Source organism: Staurois parvus, unplaced genomic scaffold (genome assembly GCF_062004578.1).
Source record: "Staurois parvus isolate SC_StPar_1 unplaced genomic scaffold, SC_StPar_1.0 ptg002140l, whole genome shotgun sequence".
Taxonomy (NCBI): domain Eukaryota; kingdom Metazoa; phylum Chordata; class Amphibia; order Anura; family Ranidae; genus Staurois; species Staurois parvus.
Window position 1 is genome coordinate 511,678 of NW_028319936.1, and position 23,434 is coordinate 535,111.

The 23,434-nt window shown below is 41.8% G+C and overlaps 1 protein-coding gene across 1 annotated transcript; it reads right to left on the minus strand.

Moving 5' to 3' along the window:
* Nucleotides 1–4,793: 4,793 nt before the first annotated feature.
* MTFR1L (mitochondrial fission regulator 1 like) lies at nucleotides 4,794–22,330 on the minus strand. The gene is made up of 6 exons (XM_089665184.1): nucleotides 22,120–22,330; nucleotides 16,630–16,734; nucleotides 14,494–14,603; nucleotides 11,968–12,176; nucleotides 11,026–11,329; nucleotides 4,794–9,017 (listed from the first exon to the last, which is right to left on the minus strand). Exons 1-6 carry the CDS (start codon nucleotides 22,216–22,218, stop codon nucleotides 8,906–8,908), a joined length of 939 nt encoding a protein of 312 aa, XP_089521310.1. The 5' UTR covers nucleotides 22,219–22,330; the 3' UTR covers nucleotides 4,794–8,905.
* Nucleotides 22,331–23,434: the final 1,104 nt, after the last annotated feature.

A 23,434-nucleotide genomic window follows, 5' to 3' on the forward strand; every position in this document is an offset into this window, starting at 1 on the left:
AAGATACTGAGTAAAATGTTCTGTAAAGAACTTGCGTAAACAAGCATATGCATATACAGGCATAACATTCCTCTTCATTGCCAGTGTTGCAATATACGCATATAGATATGTATGCATGTTATTTACTGCACCCAAACATAACATTTCTATTTGTTTTATGGCTCTGTACTTATCACTGTATTGCTGATCTTTCCACAGCTGAGTGCATTGTTCCATAGACAACAACAGTGCATCTATATTCAGATCAGTAAAAAAAAAAAGTTTTTTTTTTTTTTTCCTCTTACTGTGTGCAAGAAGTCTTAATTGGTAAGCATGGAAAATAAAACACCTGATCCAGTGACAAAAATGGTGGAACAGGAATCAGGTTATTTCCTGCTGGAACCTTCTGGGATAACAGAAAGTAATTTTGTTTGAAAGAAGACAGCTCCAACCACATCCAAGTAATGGAGGGATATCGCCTTAGGAAGAACTGAAGTAAGATAGAGAGATGGAAGAACAGTGTCTTAGGTGTCCGTTTAAGAAAGAGAGAAAAGCTGACATCCCAAGGATCACAGCTGATCTCTCATTTTCTTCATTTCTCATCACAGGACACACCCTTCTGTCATTCACTTTTACAGAGATGGCCAGTTTATGAAGGTGAGATCTGAAGATCTCACTGGCCATCTCTTTAAAATATCTCCATCCCAGATTCTCCAGCCCAAAGCTGGATAATCTTGGTGAGAAGCTGCTGTGATGTTAGGAAGAAGGCTTCTTTCTTCCTAATATCAGCACCAGCGTGGTTAAATATTGATATAAATTATAACTATAAACTGTATGTTTATGTATATTTGTTTTATATATAGTGTACAGTATGTATACATACACACATACAGTATAATGTATTGTCATTTAGGACACATTCATACCTGAGCAATGCAGAATTAAACAATTCTTGCCGCAATTCCAAATTGTGCTAAAATTGTATTAAAATACGCAGTGCGCTTTTGGGTTCCATTCATTGTTAATGGCACCCCAAATGCTGTTAGCAGACATGCATATTGCCACACATTTTGTGGTTTGACAAATACGCTATCAATGCACCAAAATGCATATTTAACTACTTGCCAACCGCAGATAGCCAAATGACTGCTACATTGCGGCCGGCCAGTTCTGGGAGGGCGTCATATGACGTCCTCCCAGAACGCGCTCTCCTGCGCCCACACCCGGTGATCTCCGCGATCGCTGTGTCCTACGGACACAGCTGATCACGTGATGTGGTAAAAGGCCAATCAAAGCGACCTTTTACCACGTGATCAGCCATGTCCAATGACACGCTGATCACTGGGAAATGCAATTGCCGGTTCTCGGCTGCACTTTCCTCACGCTGTCAGAGAAAAGCACCAAAATGCACATTAAAAAAAACCCACAACAAAATGAATGTTAAAAAAAAACAGCATTATTTTCATGTAATTGCATGGTCTTTTTAACTTCAGTTTCACTGTTTAATCTCAGGTGATCTGTAATCACACAATGATCTCAGATCACATGCAGCCCCCCTCCCCTTCTACACAGATCTCAGAGGAAAAACTTCTCTCTTCTCCTTCTGAGAACAAATGTTCTCCGCTTCATGAAAAGGATGACAGAGGAGAAGATTTTTCCCTGAGAACTGCAGAGAACTAAAATGAGATAAATTATCTCTGCTTAATAAACATACACCTAAGGATGGAAGTTAGAAATGTCCTTAGGAAGTAAAGTGGATCTGGGTCTTTAACCACTTTAAGTCCGGACACTTTTACCCCCTTCCTGACCAGGGCAATTTTCAGCTTTCAGCGCTATCACACTTTGAATGACAATTGCGCGGTCATGCAACACTGTACCCATATGAATTTTTTACAATTTTTTTGAGACAGATAAACTTTATTTTGGTGGTATTTATTCGCCACTGGGATTTTTATTTTTTTTGCTATGTAAATGAAAATGTCCAAAAATTTTGAAAAAAGGTGTTTTTCTTATAAAATTTTGCAAATAAATAATATTTCATCATAAATCTTGGCCACAATTTATTCCGTTATCTTTTTAGTAAAAAAAAAAAAAGCCAAATTAGTTTATAACTAAAAATTATAATTTTAAAACATTTTTATTTTTTTATTTTAATATTTATTTTTTTTACATACTGTCACCCTAGCAGTACAGTGTCACCATGGTGACACTGTACTACTTGTGGGGGGTGATGAAGATTTTTTTTTTTACACAGATTGCTTTTACACCCATATAGGATGTAAAAGCATTCATTTCTCTTTCTCTCTGTCTGCATTCTTGCAGCCATTGATAACTACTGAGTGAGCTGTGATTGGTCACAGCTTGTCACATGGCACAAGGCTGTTGTGAATAGTCTTGTACCATGTGACCTCTGTGATCATTCACAGATTTTACACGTAGTAGGCAATGATGTCACAAGTGACATCTTGCTTACTACTTTGCATGTGATCACTGATTGGCCAATCAGTGATCACATGCTCAGGACCTCGTACAGAGGTCCCGTCCGACGATCGGTGTTTCACTGTGTCCGGAGGACACAGCGGGCACTGGATCGCGGTGCTGCACGCTCCTGGGGAGCGCGCACAAGCAGGGTGCGGGGAGGCAGTTTATAAACGGCCACCCGACCCTGCAGTGCCACCGTCTGGCCATTTATATACAACTGCTGGTCGGAAAGTGGTTAAACAACCTTGTTCCTGTGAAAGATCAGAAATGGTTCTTTGCTAGAGGAATTTCTGAATTAGTTGCCATTTCTTGTAGATGATGTCAATGAGGAAAGCTACTTTATGAAACAAAAATATTCCCTTGTCTATTCTAATACATTCAAAGGGTCTTTGAAGAACCAACAGAACCAAATTGAGATACCACGGAGTCGCTGGAGGTTGACTACACTTAGTACAAAGGATTTAACAAGAGAATGCAAAGCAATAGGTTTTTGGAACAAAATTTGTTCCTCGAAGGTACTCAAAGCCAGAGGTTAATTCACTCCAATTGTTGAAAGGTCTGCATTCATCCCACAGGGTATTTCCTATGCTCAAATTTCCTCACCTCATGTCAAAAGTAGGCCTTTAATGTGCGATAATTGACCTTGCGTGATGTGGACTTCCTACCAGTCAGGAGTGTAGGAATGGTAGTGTCAGAAAGACCCCAATCTCTTAGGACTGAGGCTTCAAAACAACCAAGCTGTCCATGCCAGTGACCATGATGCACGGTGGTAAACAGGACCTTGGGACAAAAGATCCTGGCAAATCTGCAAGAGCCTAAGGGTTGTCTGCTAGAAGCCCAATCACGTTGAGAGTACCTCATCCTCCTTGGCCAGTTAGGTGCTACAAAACTCACCAGAAACCCCTCAGTCTCAATCCTGCAGAGCAGATAAAAAGGCGTTTTAGATGAAACAAGTAGATCAGGTACTAACCTTACAAAGTTGTTAGGTCATCCACTGCTTCTGCCAAGGAACCCCTGGTTCTGAAGACAAACCTGTCCAGTTTGGTGTAGAATTTGGAAACCAGCAGTGAAAGAGCAAATTGTTTGAAACTTCAGGCGAGTTTCAGTTGGCTCCTGTCAGGCTAGCACCTGTCATAAGAATTTGTAAGGTTAGTGAGAAAAAATATTTGCTTGATTTCAGGGCTGGATAGGCAAGGCACTAGGGCAGAGGCAACCTGATTCTGGGAGTGAGGCACATTGATAGGTCTCACGCAGACAGAATCTTGAGTTGCGAAAGATCTGAAGTGGAACTGGGCAAATGGCACTGTCTCAAAAGGCAACTACCATCAAACCCAGAACGCTCATGCAAAAGCAGATAGTTGAATGGCTCCTGAACTGCAAAGTGCAGAGCTAGGTGCAAAGTTTCTTTTGAGGAAGGAAAACCCTTGACTCAGCCATATCCAGGCTCAGACCCAGATATTCCAAGTATTGAGTCAGTTCAGTGACAACTTTTGAAGGTTCAAGATCCAACTACACCTTTGCAGGGTCTGGGCAGTTGAGCGGACATTGAAAAACAAGGTCTGCATGGACTGTTCTTTCAGTAAGAGATTACCAAGGTATCCCACAATGGGACTGCCCTGTAAGCACAACAAGCCTAGCAGTAAAGCTAGGACCTTTTGAACTCTCAGGGTGTGAAAGACAAACCAAAAAGAAGGGTAGCAAACTGGTAGTGTTGTGTTCAAAATGCAGGAAGCATTGATGTGCTGGATAGATGGGAGCATGCAAGTATGCATCCTTGATGTCCACATAGTCTCTCTGATGGAGGTAGACAATGACTGACCTGTGGAATTCCATGCATATTGTTTGAGTGAAGGACTCCAAGATAAGGATACGTTGATATCCCCTTTAGCTTTAGGAATAGTGAACGGGTTCAAGTAAGAACCATGAAACCTCTCTGCTTGAGGAACAGTAGCAATGACTCTTCTTTGTAAGGAAGACTTGTCCGCGGGCTTGGAAACCAAAGATGTACAACTGGGTCCAAAGTTTTAACCTGAATTTAGAGGCCATGGAGAAATTGAAAATAACTCTTTATACCTTTAGAGGTAGAATGAGTTTTGCTGGGTGGGATCATAGGTTTCTTTTGTTGCAGTAAAATGTACTTTTACAATCAGTGCCTTATTTTAAAATTTGTCAAGGGAAGCCCCACAGAGATGTTCATTTTAATTTGTTACTTCAGCTGCAACATAAACAGGATCTTGAACTAAAAGACAACATGTGTTGTAGAGGTATCAGTACCAGCACTCTCTGATGAATACAAGCAGCACAAATGCCCAAAAACAATAAATAACTTGCTCTTGTTTGAAAATGTTGTTTATTTCAAATAAGTATTCTGTACAGCACCTATTTATGTAACAGTAGCATGTAAAAAGTCCTCATACAAGCCACACAAGATGGCCAAGTAGCATTGTATTAGCTCATAATCCATGCTGCCTCCAACACTATAGACAATAAAAGGCTTATATAATAAAGCAGTGCAAACAATAATGGTGACATGCATTAACTTATAGCAACTAATCAGATTTTAGATCAGCAAAACGTTTGGTACTGATTGGCTGCTATGAGTTACTGCACTTTACCTTATTGAATAAACACATAAACAGGCAGGTTTCTCTGGTTGACAAAGCAATAATATTTATATATAGCCTGAGTTAGGTAAAATGCACATCTCATCTGAATTCAATATAAAATAAGTATACAGCATAATATATTCTAAATTAAACACATTTGTGAGGTACGTAAAACATACACACAGTTACAAAATGTAACATTGGGATGTAAAATGTGAAACATGAAACAAACACTATGCCAAACAGGAACTTATACAGAAGTTCATGCAGTAATATTAATAAAAACTTTACTTAGAAAATTAGGGATTAAACTAGGTTTAAGTCTAGGTGTAGCAGGCTGTAGTTTTTTGTACTTTGATTTTCAAAATAATTTCTTTTCAGATTTTAATGCAACTTTGTTTTGCACATTTATAAAAGGCTTGATAAGCATTACAGTGCATTGGGTTTTGTATGCACAAAAGGTGACACATCAAGCCCAAGACTGTAGCACAAGCAATATTGTTCTATGCAATGCTGCAATCAAACAAGCAGTGGAAGAACTACAAGTGAACTGAAAATGATTTGCTTTGCTTTGAACTGAAAAACAGCAGCAAAGCATTGAAAAATTATGGCTAGTATAACTCAAAACGCTCAAATACCAGTGTTCAATATTCGAATATGGATTCTATGCACTTTCAAAGTATAAATGAGTCTTGGTGGTGAAGAAAACAAAAAACTGTATTTCTTTTAAAAGCAGAACTAGATCAATTATTTTTGAATGCAAACACTCTGAAATTCCAGGTTAGAAATAGTGCTTGCATATGCACTTGCAAAACTTTGTGCTTCACAACCCAGGGGTTCTAGGCTTTCCACACCACCTTCCCTGCATGTCATCATTCTCTATATATGCATAAGTAGTAGAAAACATCACCGCATTAACAGTGCGGCTCCTCCCAGTCCTAGGTTTTCCCTATTTGTTGACCGCTACATAAAAAAACAAAAAAAAAACAAAAAAACACACAACAGCATAAAATAAAAAAAAAAAAAGGAAGGAAGAAGAGCAGGCACGAGAGGGAATTAGGTGCGGACAGAACTTCCCTAATGCCAAACTCCCACTAATGCCAATGAACAAAGTAGGGAAGATGACATGGATTATATAAAAAGGGTAACAGATTTGTAATTATGGATGGTGGAGTATGTACCTAGAGAAGTCTGTATTCAACAGCAGAATGGAATATGGATGAGTGCAGAAATTGACTAATTATATATGGAGGAAAGAAGGAGGTCCATGTAGACAAGACCTTTGTATATACGGAGGAAAGAAGGAGGTCCATGTAGACAAGGCCTTTGTATATACGGAGGAAAGAAGGAGGTCCATGTACACAAGGCCTTTGTATATACGGAGGAAAGAAGGAGGTCCATGTACACAAGGCCTTTGTATATCATCAAATGTGCTCCATATGTATTATAAGAATATATTTAGATTTGTAATTTCCCATATATGACTCCTTGGCACTTTCTTTTGTTTTTCAGGTGATTGCTGCCTGTAGATTCTTAGATCTAAGATATTCTAGATATTCTTGTCATGCCTTTGCACCTTAGAAATGAGAAATGTCACTAATGTGGCATTAAATAAACAGGCAATCAGATATGAGAAAGATAATTTTTTTTTAAATACAGAATGACTCAGGTAGGCAAAATTAGGAACTGGAAAATCCAGAACACCTACACATGGAATTCTCGAATCACAAGTGGCGAAATAATCTGCTAATATCCAAGCAAAACTGAAATATACTGCCCATGATCCTGCCCATCCAAACCGGAAATAAAATCATACCATATACTGTATATCTTGAATGATGTAACAGTTCTCCCATCTGTTCCATAACCTGACAAAAAAATAACACCTTTCTTATATAAACTGGCTTCTTAAAGCTGGCCATAAAAAGGAGTAGAAAACCCAAAGTTCGGTCAAATGAAAAACGAAAATAGCTCATACAACTGTGCCATCATTTTTCTAGAAAAAAAAAACCCAGCATGCTGGATCAGGCACTTTCGGTTGCGGCACAAAAATCATACATCGCAGCTGGCACACTAATGATGCAAAAAAATTAATGATTCGACTATCAAGACAAATTTTCGTTTTCAACTCATATGGCCAGCTTTAGGGTTCAAGTCAATGGATATTCCAGTCAAACTATGTTTTCTGTTCATATGCATTCTAATGGAAATGCAGCATTTGACTTGCTGTGCCTGCAGTTTAATTGCACCTTAACAGGCTAAGCTGGATCCAAAGAAATGCAGCCCACTGCAAAATAGGTCAAACCTTGCCTCTAAACAGTTGTGTGTACTGCTTAATCATCTTCAATGAGATTTTTACTGACCTGTGTTCCAAATGCCACGTCAAAACAACACCCATTGTATTTAGCCCTAAAGGAAACCTAACCGGATATTAGAGCTGCCATAGCGGACTACCCCTTCTGAAAACACCAGTTCCCTGGATGTCATTCCGATCCCACTTGTTTGGTGCTTTCAGTGTCATTGACTCAAATGGGCAACCAGGAGTTTTAGGAGGTGGAATGCAATGGCACCCTATACATTTCTCTCAGTATAAGTTTTCATTAAAAAGCCATTGTCACATGTAATTCACTCAAAGACACATAACTACAGCTGCCCAGGAAACCAATGAAGGAAAAAAAGAGAAGATCCAATAAGATGGAAAATATAAAAGGAGGGTCCAAGCACATACACTAGCATGAACTAGCCACATGTATGTATGTATGTATGTATGTATGTATGTATGTATGTATGTATGGAGAAGGAACATTTCACGAAAGTCCAGAAAAGATTTTGAAGCTTCCAATTTGCAGTGAGAAAGCCTAGCCTAGCACTGATGAGCATACGGAGACATGAATTGAATACACACCTTTTTATATATTTGTGCCAGGTGCACACAATTACAGCACGAAAAAAAAAAAAAAAATACTGTTCGTTTTCGGTTGTCCGTATTCTATGACCTTCCTCAGTTATACCAGAGTTTCCATCAAGACACAGATCTACTAACTCAAATACAAGAGGCGACCTCTTTCCAGAGACAAGTAGGAATCATTGCTTTAAAAGTCAGCCTGTCTATGCGAACCACAATAAGGTTTTCAGGTTCATAAAAAGGTAAATACTTTTAAAATAAAAATGATATATTAAAAAAATAAATAAAAATAAAGACAGCCTATTGAGAACCTGTGTAAAGTTGGTGTAATTGTATAGAAGTATTTCATTTACTTTGTGACCAATATCTTTTAACAGCCAGTGACACATTAGACTGACCAGTAAGCTCTCTAGTTCACACTAGCACCTACAGCAAATTCTCAGCCTAGCTCCTGTGCGCCAGGGGCGAAAAAAAAAAAATCCCTTTTGAGATAAACAGTTACAAAGCAATTCAGAACTTATGATCAGTATACTTTTCCTTCCAGACAGAAAGTCTCTATGTTTGAGGATTGCAGTGCAATACAGCACTTACAGCAGCTACTTGCAGTTCCAATCCATCCAACATCTAAAGACTACCAAATGAAGTCTACTGTACAGTATGCATTAAATCCATAACAGGAATTTCAGATAACAACCAAAGTCTTGAATGCCTTAGTGTTGTATCCTGTGTAGTGGTCTATATAAATATTACTGTGTAGCAGCCATCTATTGATAGACAAAAACCTGCTCAAGTGGTTTATCTTCCACATATACTAAGCTCATGTCAATGTAAGAAAACACAACAAAAATAATATTTGAACTCTTGCCCTCTTTTTATAACAAAATAAGTGACCTTTATGGAATTTTACTACATAATGAAAAATTATTTAGCTTGATTAAATGTTCTTCCTGTCATCCTGGTCACAAAGTGCAAACTTTTGCCTTAGGACCTCTGAAATGAGATTGATAGGATCTTCTTCTTTGTGCAGACATTGGTTTCGATTAGACCTACGAAAAAAAAATAAAATAAAAATCATAACTAAATGACTCAAATACAGTATAAACATTAGCTCCAATGACAGATGAACATGATGCGATTGCATTTAGCCATGGTTTACACTGAATGTGACTTTGAAATCACGCTACTTCACTTGAAGTAGCACGATTTCAAAGCCGCAGGTCAGTGTGATTTCAGGTGCGACTTCCCTGACATCTGTGCAACTTCATGCACAGATGTCTATCCATGTAGCACATGAAATCGTTGAAAATGTGCAGGAACCATTTTCAAAATTGGTGATACACTGACGGAGCCGATGGAGCACCAATTTGAACGGTTCCATTGCTGACAATAGGGTGCAACTTTGGAACTGTGAAATCACATGACAAGTTGTATCAGTGTGAACCAGGGCTTAAACTGCTAGCCATATCACTAGCAAATTATTCTCCTGATATTGTGAAACAACCTACCGTATATACTCGAGTATAAGCCAACCCGAATATAAGCCGAGGTACCTAATTTTACCACAAAAACTGGGAAAAACTATTGACTCGAGTATAAGCTGAGGGTGGGAACACCAGTGGGAAGAATCGTGCCTCATCATTGGTGTCAGTGGGAGGAATAGTGCCCCATCATTGGTGTCAGTGGGAGGAATAGTGCCCCATCATTGGCGTCAGTGGGAGGAATAGTGCCCCATCATTGGCGTCAGTGGGAGGAATAGTGCCCCATCATTGGCATCAGTGGGAGAAATAGTGCCCCATCATTGGTATCAGTGGGAGAAATAGCGCCCCATCATTGGTGTCAGTGGGAGAAATAGCGCCCCATCATTGGTGTCAGTGGGAGGAATAGCGCCCCATCATTGGTGTCAGTGGGAGGAATAGCGCCCCATCATTGGTATCAGTGGCAGGAATAGTGCCCCATCATTAGTATCAGTGGGGGGAATAGCACCCCATTATTGGTGTCAGTGGAATAGTGCCCCATCTTTGGTGTCAGTGGGAGGAATAGTGTCCCATCATTGGTGTCAGTGGGAGGAATAGTGTCCCATCATTGGTGTCAGTTGGGGGGTGGAGGAATAGTGCCCCATCGTTGGTGTCAGTGGGGGGGAGGAAAAGTGCCCCATCGTTGGTGTCAGTGGGGGGGAGGAATAGTATCCCATGATTGGTGTCAGTGGGGGGTGGAATAGTGCTCCATGATTGGTGTCAGTGGGGGGTGGAATAGTGCTCCATGATTGGTGTCAGTGGGGGGTGGAATAGTGCCCCATCATTGGTGTCAGTGGGGGGGGGAGGAATAGTGCCCAATCGTTGGTGTCAGTGGGGGGGAGGAAAAGTGCCCCATCGTTGGTGTCAGTGGGAGGAATAATGCCCCATCATTGGTATCAGTGACACCAATGATGGGGCACTATTCCTCCCACTGACACTTGCTGACCCTTGTTCCAGTATGGTGCTGCTGCAGCCAGCATATGTGGTTGCAGCAGCACCTAAGCACGGCACACTTACCTGCATCTCCTTCACTCGATTTTCGCGGGGCCGCTCAGCTCCGCCTCCTCGCCGGTGATTGGCCGCCTGTGTGCCTTTCCTGAGCTACAGTTCTGGCGGCCAATCACCGGTGAGAAGGCGGAGCCGAGCAGCCGCGCGAACATCCAGTGGACGAACCGAATGAAGGAGCAGCCGCGCTTCCTGGACCGGATCGTCGTGGGACTGGAGCCAGGTAAGAGACAGCAGCCCCCTGCAGACGTTGACTCGAGTATAAGCCGAGGGGGCCGTTTTTCAGCACAAAAAATGTGCTGAAAAACTCGGCTTATACTCGAGTATATATGGTAACCAAAATAAAAATGTTTTTTCAATACCTGCCAGTAGGCAAGGCATATGTTGTGGAAGGGGTTGACTACGCCGTTTTTACAATCATTAATAGAAAACCCCTTTCAGAAGATGAAACTCTGGCTGTTTTTCCAAAATGTGCCATGTCTGATCAAGGATGCTGATACTTCAGTAATGTAAATAAATGGCTCATAGAATTTACCAATCTCTGCTTGCTTTCATTTTGTGGATATCCTTCAGAATTCCCATCATATCAGCAAAACTGTTGGACTTTGAGAGACAAACTGAGTCTTCATCATCAGACATGTTAGCCTCTATTTGCCGCTGGTGAGTAAACGAAGACTCCATTATTGAAGAAGTGGAATATTCTGACACATCCAGCTCATCCTCTTCGGTAATGTCACTAATTACAAATGAGGTGGTTGACTGAAATGTTGGTGCAAAATCAGCAAAAGGAGTACTTGTATCTACATTGCCAGGTAAAGATTCTGTAGAGCCTGAAGTTGCTGAAAGACAAGAAGTCAGATATTGATATCAAGAATAATTTCTGTGTACCCAGCAACAATTGGGTACAATTTCAGAAAATAAACGAAAACACACAAGCTATCCTTGCCCATATTAGACCAGAACTAGATTCAAGAGAATTTTCAGACAGCACATACCTTTGGGTCCATAACAGGGCCTTTTTGGCACGTTTTAGGTTGTTAATGTACAAGTCAAAAGTTGCTTTCTATTTTTGAAAAACTGCAGTTTTTCTGAACAAAATACCTAGTAATCCTGCCATGCAGGTTCTTGTTCAGGTGACAACATTTCCCCAATTGTGCTTCTGCATTGTCACCCCATAACCTGAAAAGCCTGAACAAGAACCTTCATGGAAGGATTACCAGGTATTACTTTAGTGGAAGCTGTAGTTTTCAAAAGATGGAAAGCAACTTTTATTTGTATATTAACAAGCTAAAACTTGCAGAAACTTTAGTGATGGGGTTTAGATGTACCATTGCCATTAGCAGCACATAACTTAACTTTAAGCTTAAGAGACACTCCAAACCTGAAAAAGGAAAATGTCTGTAAAATATTACATTGGGTCTACTAAATTTAGGCCTAGCCCCTAAGGATTACTGTACCATGTCTGGGTGATCAATACCTGCATTTCCAGAAACAATTCTAGCAATCTGAGTTCTTAGGAGGCTCAGCTCATCTTGCAAGTCTGTAGATCTGTTTAAAGACATGCCTGGTTTCTTCAAAGAAAATATTTTCTCCTCTTTCAGTTTCAGATTGGGGACAGATGAATTTCTCTGCATCACTAGTAGTGGGCTTGGCCTCCATTTGTGCTTCAGGGGTCTACTGTCACTCCTACATGCAGAGGGGAAAAAAAAAAAGGGGTTGTATTTTGCACAAAAAACAAAACAAAAAAAAACTTACATATTTAGTGATGTGTTAATATTATACTTACATTCTATACATACTGTATATGAAACAAAAGCCTAGAACCTGAGTTTTTGTTAGTCACTGTAAAATCTCTTTTTTCGGAGTTTGACGGATACAGCCTCTTCTCATTCTTGACCATAGGATTTATATAGGACACTAGGCAGAAAAACTTAGCACCGCCTATGGACAGTCCTAGTTGGTATAAACCCCCACACTTCTATAGGCAAAACAGTAAATAACAAGTAGTACCCATAAAAAACAAAACAATCAAGAAGAGTGACTATGGTGCTGTGCCTGTCAATTAACTCAGAAAACGGGATCTTACGGGGGAGAGGAAGAGGAAGAAGAGGAGGAAGAGGAAGAGGAAGAAGAGGAGGAAGAGGAAGAGGAAGAAGAGGAGGAAGAGGAAGAGGAAGAAGAGGAGGAAGAGGAAGAAGAGGAAGAAGAGGAGGAAGAGGAAGAAGAGGAAGAAGAGGAGGAAGAGGAAGAAGAGGAAGAAGAGGAAGAAGAGGAAGAAGAGGAGGAAGAGGAAGAGGAAGAAGAGGAAAAAGAGGAAGAAGAGGAAAAAGAGGAAGAAGAGGAAAAAGAGGAAGAAGAGGAAGAAGAGGAAGAAGAGGAGGAGGAAGAGGAAGAGGAGGAAGAGGAGGAGGAAGAGGAGGAGGAAGAGGAGGAAGAGGAGGAGGAAGAGGAGGAGGAAGAGGAGGAGGAAGAGGAGGAGGAAGAGGAAGAGGAGGAGGAAGAAGAGGAGCAAGAGGAGGAAGAGGAAGGAGGTAAAAAACAAAACAAAAAAAACCTTGAAACCTAGGCAGAAATAACTTGTTTGCCTATAAAAGACAAGGGGTTTATGTCTAATAAGACTGCCAATAGGCGGTGCCAAATTTGTTTTCCGCCTAGTGTCTTACTTCTGTAAGTGGCGCTATAAACTCTACAGTCAAGAATAAGAAAAGGCTATGTCCATGAATGAACGAAAGAAAACATCTTAGCAAACCCAGTCACATGCGTATTTAAAGGATTAGTGCACTTTAAAACAAAGTGCACTTATCCATGCTCCCCTCCCCTGACCCAACCCCACAGACTTCTATGTGTCTGTCTCTGGCTTGGCACACAGCCCCAAAGATGTTTATGGGGCTGCAACGTGCAGTAGTGGCCAGGACAGTGAAGACTTGCACTGCAGGATGTAAACTGAAGCAGCAGAACTGCAGCCATCAGGTCCACTTAGTATGAATCTATGGAGGGGGGAAGGTGGGTTAGGTTAGGCCAGGGGAAGGGGGTAAAGAGGATAACTGCACTTCGTTGCAACACTATGGGCTGACATAACCAATACATGTCACCGGCATGTAAAGAAACCTACAGCTGCAAGAGCAGCCGTGAGTTTGCTTACTTTTTAAGAGCAGCTTGCCAGCTATATATTAGATGTGATCCAGTGGCTATAGAGACACGTGCGATTCTACAGTGCATTTTCATGTGCCTATTTCCTCCCCCCTTCCAGGGGGCCCAAACCCTGAAAAAGTCATCGGATGTCTCCACTGAGAGTACTTAAAACCCCCTGCCCCCTCAGATACGCACATGACTGCACATGTACATAAATTACGACTGCGTTTTTACAGGACGATCTAAAAAGGAGAAGCCGTTGAGCTCTCACTTTAGAAAACTTATATTGTTCTAATGTCTCCTGATATGAATTTATTTTTTGAATAAATGTTTTACCATAAAGGTTTATGGCACATTTTAATTTTAACATATCAGTTTTAGGCTCCATGCACACTGGGTGTTTTAATAACGCTGGTAACGTTAGCTGTGTAAAGTCACGTTAAAAATGTGAGTTTTTCAGCGGTTCTGAATTAGTGTTTAGCCACGTTTGCAGGTTTTTTATTTATTCAAAAACGGATTTCTGCGATTTACTGCGTTTTTCAGCATTAGACTGTTTTTACAGCTAAAAAACTCCTCTAGAAACCCACTAGTTTTGGGGGGGGTTTTCCAGCCAAAAACATTGATTACAGTCTATGTGTGCATGGACAAATAGGATAACATGCTGGGGAGTTTACTGGCTGTAAAAAAAAAAAAAAACGTCAAAAGCCAAAAACAGCCGCTGTAAAAACATTCAGTGTGCATGAGGACTTAAAACATAGTTTAAAAAAAACAAAAAACACATCAAAATTACTCCAAACATCTTTCAAACAAGTTCATTTATAAAACTACAGTGAATGCCTTTCAATGAAAGATGAAAAGGAATGATAAATACCTGACTCTTGCATAGGTTTCATCATCATCTGCTGCAATCCATTTAATATCAGCTAAAGTGGGCACAAGAGGTGCATCACTGAAATACAAGTCAGAGGCACTCGGAAGAGCCTACAGAAAAAGACACACTTAATCAAATTTAAAATACATTAGCATTACTTAATATCTATCTCCTAGATTGTAAGCTCGAAAGAGCAGGGCCCTCGATCCCCTCATGTTTTGCATTGTATTGGTATTGTTCCGTCACATGTTCTGTCCCCCTCTGTAATGTACAGCGCTGAGCGAACCATTGGCGCTTTATAAATACTGTATAATAATAATATCTATGGGACCAGTCAGGATAGAAATATGGACAATGCAATTGCCAACACATTTTAAATGCGCATACTCCAGGAGCATCATACCTACCCTTTGAAGAGAGTCTTCACTCCCCAGAGTCCCTGTTCCTCCCTGCACACTCTCTCCAACCCCCTCCTCCCCCCCACACCATACCACAACAATTAATTTGTTTTTTTACAGTATTAACTTTTTTTCTGGCCCTGCCCCCGTCATTCTTACCTTGGCAAAAACTAGTGTGCCCCACTTACAGCCTCCTAGGATATCTACATCAAATATCCCAGGAGGCTTCAGGAGTGGAACACAGGATTGGTCAACGGGAGGAGCTGGCGCACATAATCATGGACTGGCTACCTAAATCCAGAAGAGGCAGTTGACCAAGAAGGCAGTGCGGTACCTGGGCTGTCACACAGCTGATTGCAGCAGTACAATACTGGATCCACTGGTAAAGGAGGGGGATACTTGAATCATGGCAAGCGCCACATAAGAGATTCAGTGGAGGGGGGGGGACCTTATAAGAAATTTGACTTGCCTATAAAATCTGCATCTTGGAGTACAGTACACAGACTGAATATTCATAGACCCTTGGTTATAGGCCGTTGTCTTCAGGTGACAGATTGGCAAATACTGGGCATTTCCAGGGCATACTCCTTTAACCCAACCACACTCCATGTGTCCTCAGGTTTTGTTTTTTTTTAGCAAGCAATGCAATGTAACAAGGAGGGTAGACTGTGCCATGTCCTCGTCTGGTAATTCCATATATTGGGAGTAAAGTCAAAATTCTTATTCATTTAATTACACAGTACAGGACATGAAATGAATGGGCTGCCTACATGCAGAATGCAGGTCGCAATAATGTGAACCTAGCTTTAGCTGATCTCCATGTTTCATTTAACTTTAAAAAGTTTATTAGGACCAAGCTGGTCTAAACAAACTATTTACGTCACAAACCATTGCAGTGGCTGAGTGCGCTGTATAAACTGTATGTAGCCCCATTCTCTGAGTACTAAGCTTCCTCTAATTGGCTAGGACGAGCTGATAACATCATGGACTCCACTGCAGCCACTGAGATGAAGCTTTGTATTCAAGACAAAGCTTCCACTAAATGGCTGAGCCTCAAGTTGATATAGAAGATTACCTAGCCTGTTTAAACATGAAACTCAACAGATTAAAAAAAGAGAGGAAAAAAAATCCCATCACATTCTTTAGTACCCATCTGGTTGCACGTCATCAAATATACTAGTACCAAGGTCATGACTCGTTCTTTACAGAAAAAAGTTGCTATTTAATGGTAAAATACACCAACCACACATTCACCTTTGTGCGGTAGCTGTTCCACATCAGCGCTAAGACTGAGAACTGAGCGAGCACGACTGCTGATCACTACATTCTCTGTTTCTCCACTCTGCTGATCTAGTGCTTACTAAAGCGTTCGGCTAGAGAGAAGGCAATAGCAGCTGGCTCTAAGCTCTCAGCTGCACGCTGGGTGGATTCTGACAAAATGGTTGGGATCTTTCCAGAGCCTATAGTGGCTCTGCCATGTAAGACAACAGCGGGCTATAGCCAGCTGTCCGTTGATAGTGGGTCACAAAAAAGCAAAAGTAAGTGCACTCCTGTGACCTACAAGAGATGTATGGCCAAAATAAGCGTTGGTCATAGCTCTCTTAAGATATTTGTTTGCTCAAACCTTCTCGTTGATGAGTCACATGAAACATGATGAACTTTGCTGCACAAATAAGAAAGACAGAACATTCTCCCATACATATATTTTTAGATTTAAGTTGTATTCCCAAAAGATTACCTCAAAACATGCTCTTGGACAGGGCTTCAGAGGCAGGTGTGATCCTATTTTTCGAACTAAACTGCGGGAGGAACCACATGCTTTGTTTTCCCATACTGGAATGATCTGAAAAACATGAATAAACGTGTAAACACCATAAGTCTGCTTATATTTGAGATTCCCAAGTTTTTTGTTAATTCCATGTTTAATTTGTAGCGGCAACACTACAGAAGCCCTATGAGCACACAGATTGTTGCCACCATCAACAAGGAACCATTGGCGACTGCCAGGTTGCACAAATAGTATATCTATACGTAAAGATTTTAGACCCCCAAAAAAAGGGCACAGAGACATTACAGTAAATATTAAGAAGCCCCCCCCCCTTTTCTCCCCCAGAGTTCAGTGACAATTTTCAAAAACAATTTTTGCTTTTACTTATCTAGGGGCTTACTCACATGCTCCCCTTAAACTAACAGCAGCTGGAGGGGGTTGTACACATGCCACAGCAAAAAAGCTTGCGCATTCCACGGGGTAGTGTGAACTTTTCAGGATTAAGGCATAAAATCACCTTTCATAACATGTTGCACATTACACCCATATTCAGGGTGTAACATGTTCTGAAAGCACCGGCCCCTGCTCACTGCCGATCCTCCGCTTTGACAGCTAGCGAGGGATCTCCCCCCAACCCCAACTAGATGTCAATTTAAAAACAAAACATGGCCGTGTGGGACTCCGCTAGCCCGGCCTCACCACTCATTCACTGTGTCCTGTGAATGAGAAACTACATGTCCCGACAGCCTTGGCGGCTGTCTGCTTGTTGTTCTCAATGAACTACCATGTGCTGTGGAACACCATGGTAGTTCACTGAATCTTCCGGTCAGTAGATCTGCTTCCTCATACATCCCGATCTACTGATGGCTGGTGCATTGCTTTACAGGCTTCTGCAGCAAAAAATAATAATGCATATTATTTTTACCTGCAAAAAAAAAAAAAAGTGCATTTATTATTTTTTACCAAAAGGTGAACTTATCTTTTAAAACAGACAGTGAAGAAGAGACAGATCACCCAATGTTTTTCATTATTAGACTGTTCTTTAAATTCTGCATTAGGAGGACCTCAAGTGGTCACAGAATACAAACAATAGTTGTTTTTGACAATCCATTTTAAGCTCCGCCCCAGTGGAAATACTGCTACAGGGCGGCAGCAGTGTGTATATAAACATGATTTTGCATTTCCAGGTAGGGAGCGGTCGCGCACCCTACCCACGCTGCCATTCCCAGTCGCAGCTGTTAGTCACCTGGTCCCGTCCAGTGATTGCAGAGGATCTCCAACAGGAGAGAACTGTTAGTAAACAAAACAGTTCTCTCCCCTGTCAGCTCCTGCACACTGCTTTGCATAGCTGTACTTACAGTGAAACACACACACAGACCCTAGTAAACCAGCACACTGTTAACCCTTTGATCACCCCACGTTAACCCCTTCCTACCCAGTGCCATTGGTACAGTGTCAGTACTTTTTATTAGCACTGATCACTGTATTGGTGTCACTGGGGATGTCAGTGACACCAAGTCAGTTCCCCCCAGTGTCAGAATGCCTGCCGCAGTCCCACTATAAGTCGCTGATTGCTGCCATTACTAGTAAAAAAAAAATAAAACAAAAACAGCCCAGTATATAGAATGCCATTTGTAAACACTATAACTTTCACGTAAACCAATTTACATGCATCAGGATTTTTTTTTTTGTAGCAAAGACATGTAACAGAATACATTTTGGCCTAAATTTGACGAAATTTGATTTTTTATTTTATTTATTATTTATTTTATTTTTATTTATACTGGACATGTTTAATAGCAAAAAGTCAAAAATATTGTTTCTCTCAAAATTGTCGCACATGAAAAAAAAAAAAACAAAAAAAAAAAAAAACCTCACAACAAAAAATGCACAAGCGATCAAACACCATAGAAAGAAAGCTCTATTTGTGGGAAACAAAGGACATAAATTTCATTTGGGTGCAGTGTTGCATGCCAGCGCAATTGTCAGTTAAAGTAACGCAAAAAGTGGCCTGGTCAGGAAGGGGGGGAAATCCTCTGGAGGGCAAGTGGTTAAGCTTACTTGAAAAATCTCCTTTAATGCTGTGAATTCTGCCTGTCTGCTGGTCATCTCTTTCCACAACGTCCTGGATTCCCTGCATGTTTTGTAGCTTCACCTCAGCTGTTTACTTTCATTTTCTAAGGATTACATATGCCATGGTACCTTGTTGCCTGCAAGCAGTGATTCTTATATTGACTCCGTAAGTTTTCAAACTGCAATATTGTGTCAGGATAACTGGAGCAGCCCAATCAATATATTATTTTAAATTTTGATAAGCTATGCTGATTCTACTACATAGCATAAAAAAATACAATCAGCAATTCTCTTAATCTATTACAGAGAGATCTGAAATACTATTTGGGACGAGCAGAAAATTAAAAAAAAAAAAAAGGGCATTGCTGGCACTGTTGTGAGCCAACTACAAACATTTGCTGGGTTGCTGTACAGTTTTCACCAGCATGCTGACCTCTAAGTGACCGTTGTTTGAAGGGGACGGACAGCTTAGTTAAAGGGACAAACACAACACCAACATGTAAACACATGGGTCAAGCCAAGTTTTGCTCCTGCACACTTTGCTATATTAAATATCCTGCAACAATCAGATCCCACTTAAAATCAAAGCTGTTCTTTTAGCCCGGGTTCACACTTGTGTGCTGCGGTATATCGCATGTGATTCGTATAGAAACCACACCGCATTCCTGTGCAAGTCACATGCAAATTCTGGTGTGCTTTGATGAAACAGAGTTTAGGGTGGTTTAGGAAACAGAGATGATCAGCGGAGAACATGTTCTCCGCTGATCATCTCAGCGCACAGATGGCCAGTGTATGAAGGAGCGATCTCAGCCCTTCACTGGCGATCTGTGTTCTCCCTCCAGATTCTCCAGCTCAGAGCTGGAGAATCGGGGGAACCGCAAACAAAGCAGCGGTAATTTACCGCAGCTTAGTAAACTGTGTTTGACTGATCTCTTACTGTAATCTCGCGAGCTTACAGTGACAGCAGCCATTTTCCAGTGTTGAAAGAGAAGTGATCTACACCGCTTCATAAAAAGGCATTCAGAGGAGAACTGTCTTCTCCAAGAATGCCGGAGAACTGAGCAGCGGTCATTTACCACTGCTTGATAAAAAGACACCTCTGTGCGGTGTGATTTGAGCCATACATTTTGTATGGCTCAAATCGCACCGCATCCACACCAAAAAGGTGCAGGACCCTTTCTTTGGTCCACACTAGAATGGATTGCATGGGTATTCACACCTATGCGATCCGATTCTGCACACTGGTCCGTGTTTTGCAAACCGATTTCAGGGTGTTGTTCACATACACACCCGCAGCGGTTTGCATGCACGGGGTGCGATTGTGATGCGGTGCGGAATTCGCACAGAAACCGCTGCAAATTCTGCACCGCATCAGTGTGAACCCAGCCTCAAAGTGGTAGTAAACGTGTTTTTTGTTTGTACCTGCTCCCAGTTCCACTACGATCTCCAGAGGCGATTGGAAGCGAATGTTGTCTTCCCCCCCTTTCTCCCCGTAGTCTTCTAAGACAGGTCCCAGACTACAGGACCATTCACAAAGCACAGCGTTACTTGCGCATGCGCAGTGGGTACCCAGCTGTGAAGGCGCAAGCTGTCACAGCTGGGTGCCCACACTGAAGATGCCAGTGCTGGGGAGAGAAAACAGCTGGTGAAACGAGGTGGTGAGGACACCGCTGGACCGAGGGACAGGTAAGTGTCTGTACAATAAAAGTCAGTAGCTACAGTTTTTATAGCTGCTTTTTTTTTTATTCAACTGGAACTCTGCTTTAATGTAGGTAATGCATTAAGGTAAAGACCCATCAGACTTTAAAACCACTAAGTTATATGTGCATTTTTTCAAGTAGAAAAACTAAGTGGTATACCCATAAGCACATGCCACGGTACACCAATACCAATCTTCATGTTTAATCCCCAGTTTGTTTCTTCATTTCCAAAAAATGTGGCAAAAAATTACATCATTGTGGGGCGTATACTTCCCCTTGTCAATGCTATTTTATTTTTCTTTCCCTTTATGCAGTTAAAAAAAAAACCCAATTGTGAATAAATACCACCAAAAGAAAGCTCTGACGCATAAAAAAAAAAAAAAGATAAAAATTTAATGTGGGTGCAGTGTTGCATGACCGCGCAAATGCCATTCAAAGCGTGACAGAGCTTTTTTATTTTTGTGAAACAAAACGATAAAAGACAGAAAATTTTGGAAGGAAAATAAAAAAAACTCGGTTTCTGTTATAAAGTTTTGCAAATAAGTAACTTTTCTTTTTCAGGGATGTGTGCTGAAGAGGCTGCACTGATGATCAGTGTAAACAAAGCACTGACAGCCTTGATGGGTATTGGCTGTCTCTTTTTCACATAGACAGAGCACATGAGGAAAGTCCTGCCGATAACTGGCAAGTCTGTTTACATGTGACCAGCTGCGATTGGCTCTTTACCGCAATCAGCTGTGTCCGAAGGCTACAGCGGTCACAGAGAGCGCCTGATGCACACAGTAAGCACGTTCTGGGAGAACGTTTATAGACGCTCTCCCAGAATAAGAGAATGGCGCTGTAGCTGACTTATGACTATAGCGCGGTATTAAAGTGGTTATAGCAGTTCTTTGCCGTTTGAGAAAAAAAAAAGTCAGCAGCTATAAATACTGTAGCTGCTGACTTTTAATAAAAGGACACTTACCTGACCAGTGACCAGGCTGGTTCTTTGGTGGTCTTGAGACCCTAGCGCTGACATGTTGCAGCTCCACAGCTGGCTGCCCACTGCGCATGCGCGAAGCTGTGCTTTCTCAATGGTCCCACTGCCTTCTAGGGCCTGTGACATGTCCCAGAAAGTAACAGTAAGAACTTCTGGTGGATCGCTACCAGGTACCCCCCCCCCACTCCCCAAAAAACAATGCAACAAAAAAGAGGAGGGGGCAGAGGGCACAAAGCAGAACTTTCCCTTTAAGGGAAAGCTCTACTTTCAAATGGACTCCCGTACTGCAGTAAACCCATCCCGAAAGAAATGTGGAAGGCGGTCGGGTCATCTCATTGGTTGCGGATTGGCAGTCATCCTGACTTGCACAGAGCATGGATCCGGTGAACTATGACCTCTGATATACACCTTTCTGGGTCAGCCGCACAGCAAATACTGCAATCATTATGCACTGCCAGGCAACTAGCATTTCCACCAATGCTCCTAGGTTACTGTCAGCTCATATGGAAGTATGGCCCCTGTACTGTAACATCCACGTCACCCTGGTGTGCCTGGCCTGTCACCCATACAGCTGTGCCCTATCAGATGAAGGAACCCAATACTACACTGGCTGCCATTCTGAGCAGGAACTGTACCCGTCTGTAGAAGAGCCCGGCACACATATGAAGGACACACTGCTGGACGGAGCGGCCCAATCAGCCTCCTCACCTTGGAGCGCTTCCTCCTGCCATTCCTCCACTCTTCCACATCCTCCTCAGAAACCTCACAGGCCTCGGCTCCATTGCTGCCTGTATCTACGGAGGCCATAGCCGGATAGGAGGTACAGGCCCTGAGGGAGAAACAGAGAGCAAACTATAGCCAGCCCCCTCCCTCACAAGCTCCGTTATGCCGGCTGCACACACACAAACAATAGCAGCAGTAGGGAGGGGCGAGGACCTCTAATCCAATCAAAGCTTGCCCATTGATTTCCTAACCAATCATTGAGCAGCGTAACCTCCTATAGAAACCAATAGATTGCAGAGGAGAGTGAACAACCCCGGCCAATGTGAAAAGAAGGCGGCCTCTGCGTGCTCACATCTCTGTAGGTAGTGTGACTGCTATTCACAGACACAGCGGAAGCGTAACTCCTCATTGCACCTAGTGCGTCCTTGTGCGGATTTGACGCACGACGACTAGGTAGATATTTCCTAAAGTAATATTAAGGTAGAAATTAAGTGTACAACTTTTTTTTTTATCATTTTGGATAAAGTGAGGGAGTGTTATAAAACTGTCAGTTGTTTTTGCTTTCTGTGTCCTATTGGGATGATTTCCCTGCACTTCCTGTCCCATAGCCAAAACAGGAAGTGGGAGGAAATGCCTCCAAAGCAAGAGAATCTTATACTCAACCAAAACTGATTGCGCTATGTGTCACAAACAAAAAAAGGAAAACCGTATAGGGTGAATACAATTGTGGCCGCACTCACTATATATCACATACAAATATATATATATATAACTGTTGTGCCACCTACAAATAAAATGCATATGCAAAAGAAAATAACAGCGAACAAAAAAGTCCATACAATGTATTCAAAAAGTGCTACGTTCATAGTTCATAGCCAAAAAAATCAAGTGTGAATGAAACAGCCCAAAAGATGCCGGTAGTAAGCAAAATCTTCACCACTTGTGTGCATACACAATCACACCTAGCTTACCAGATTCTCAGGTTTCAAAGAACGGAGGTCTGACTGCGTATAGAGGGACAAAACCCAAATGGATGGTGTCACGATCACCGCCACCAACATGCGACAATCGCACGACCGCGACCAACAATAATACATTACGCCCGTGGCGTCAGACCCCAGACCTTCTCACCAAACTCATGACCGAAGGACCGGCCGATCTAAAACCGCGGTGTGATGGGCGTAACAAGGCCAGACCCAGCTGCACCCTGCACAGCGATTGTCCAGCTAATGGGCTACAATCGGTGCCTGCAGCCTGAATGCGCTTGTTACTGGATCGGGTTAATTACGCAACTAACCCT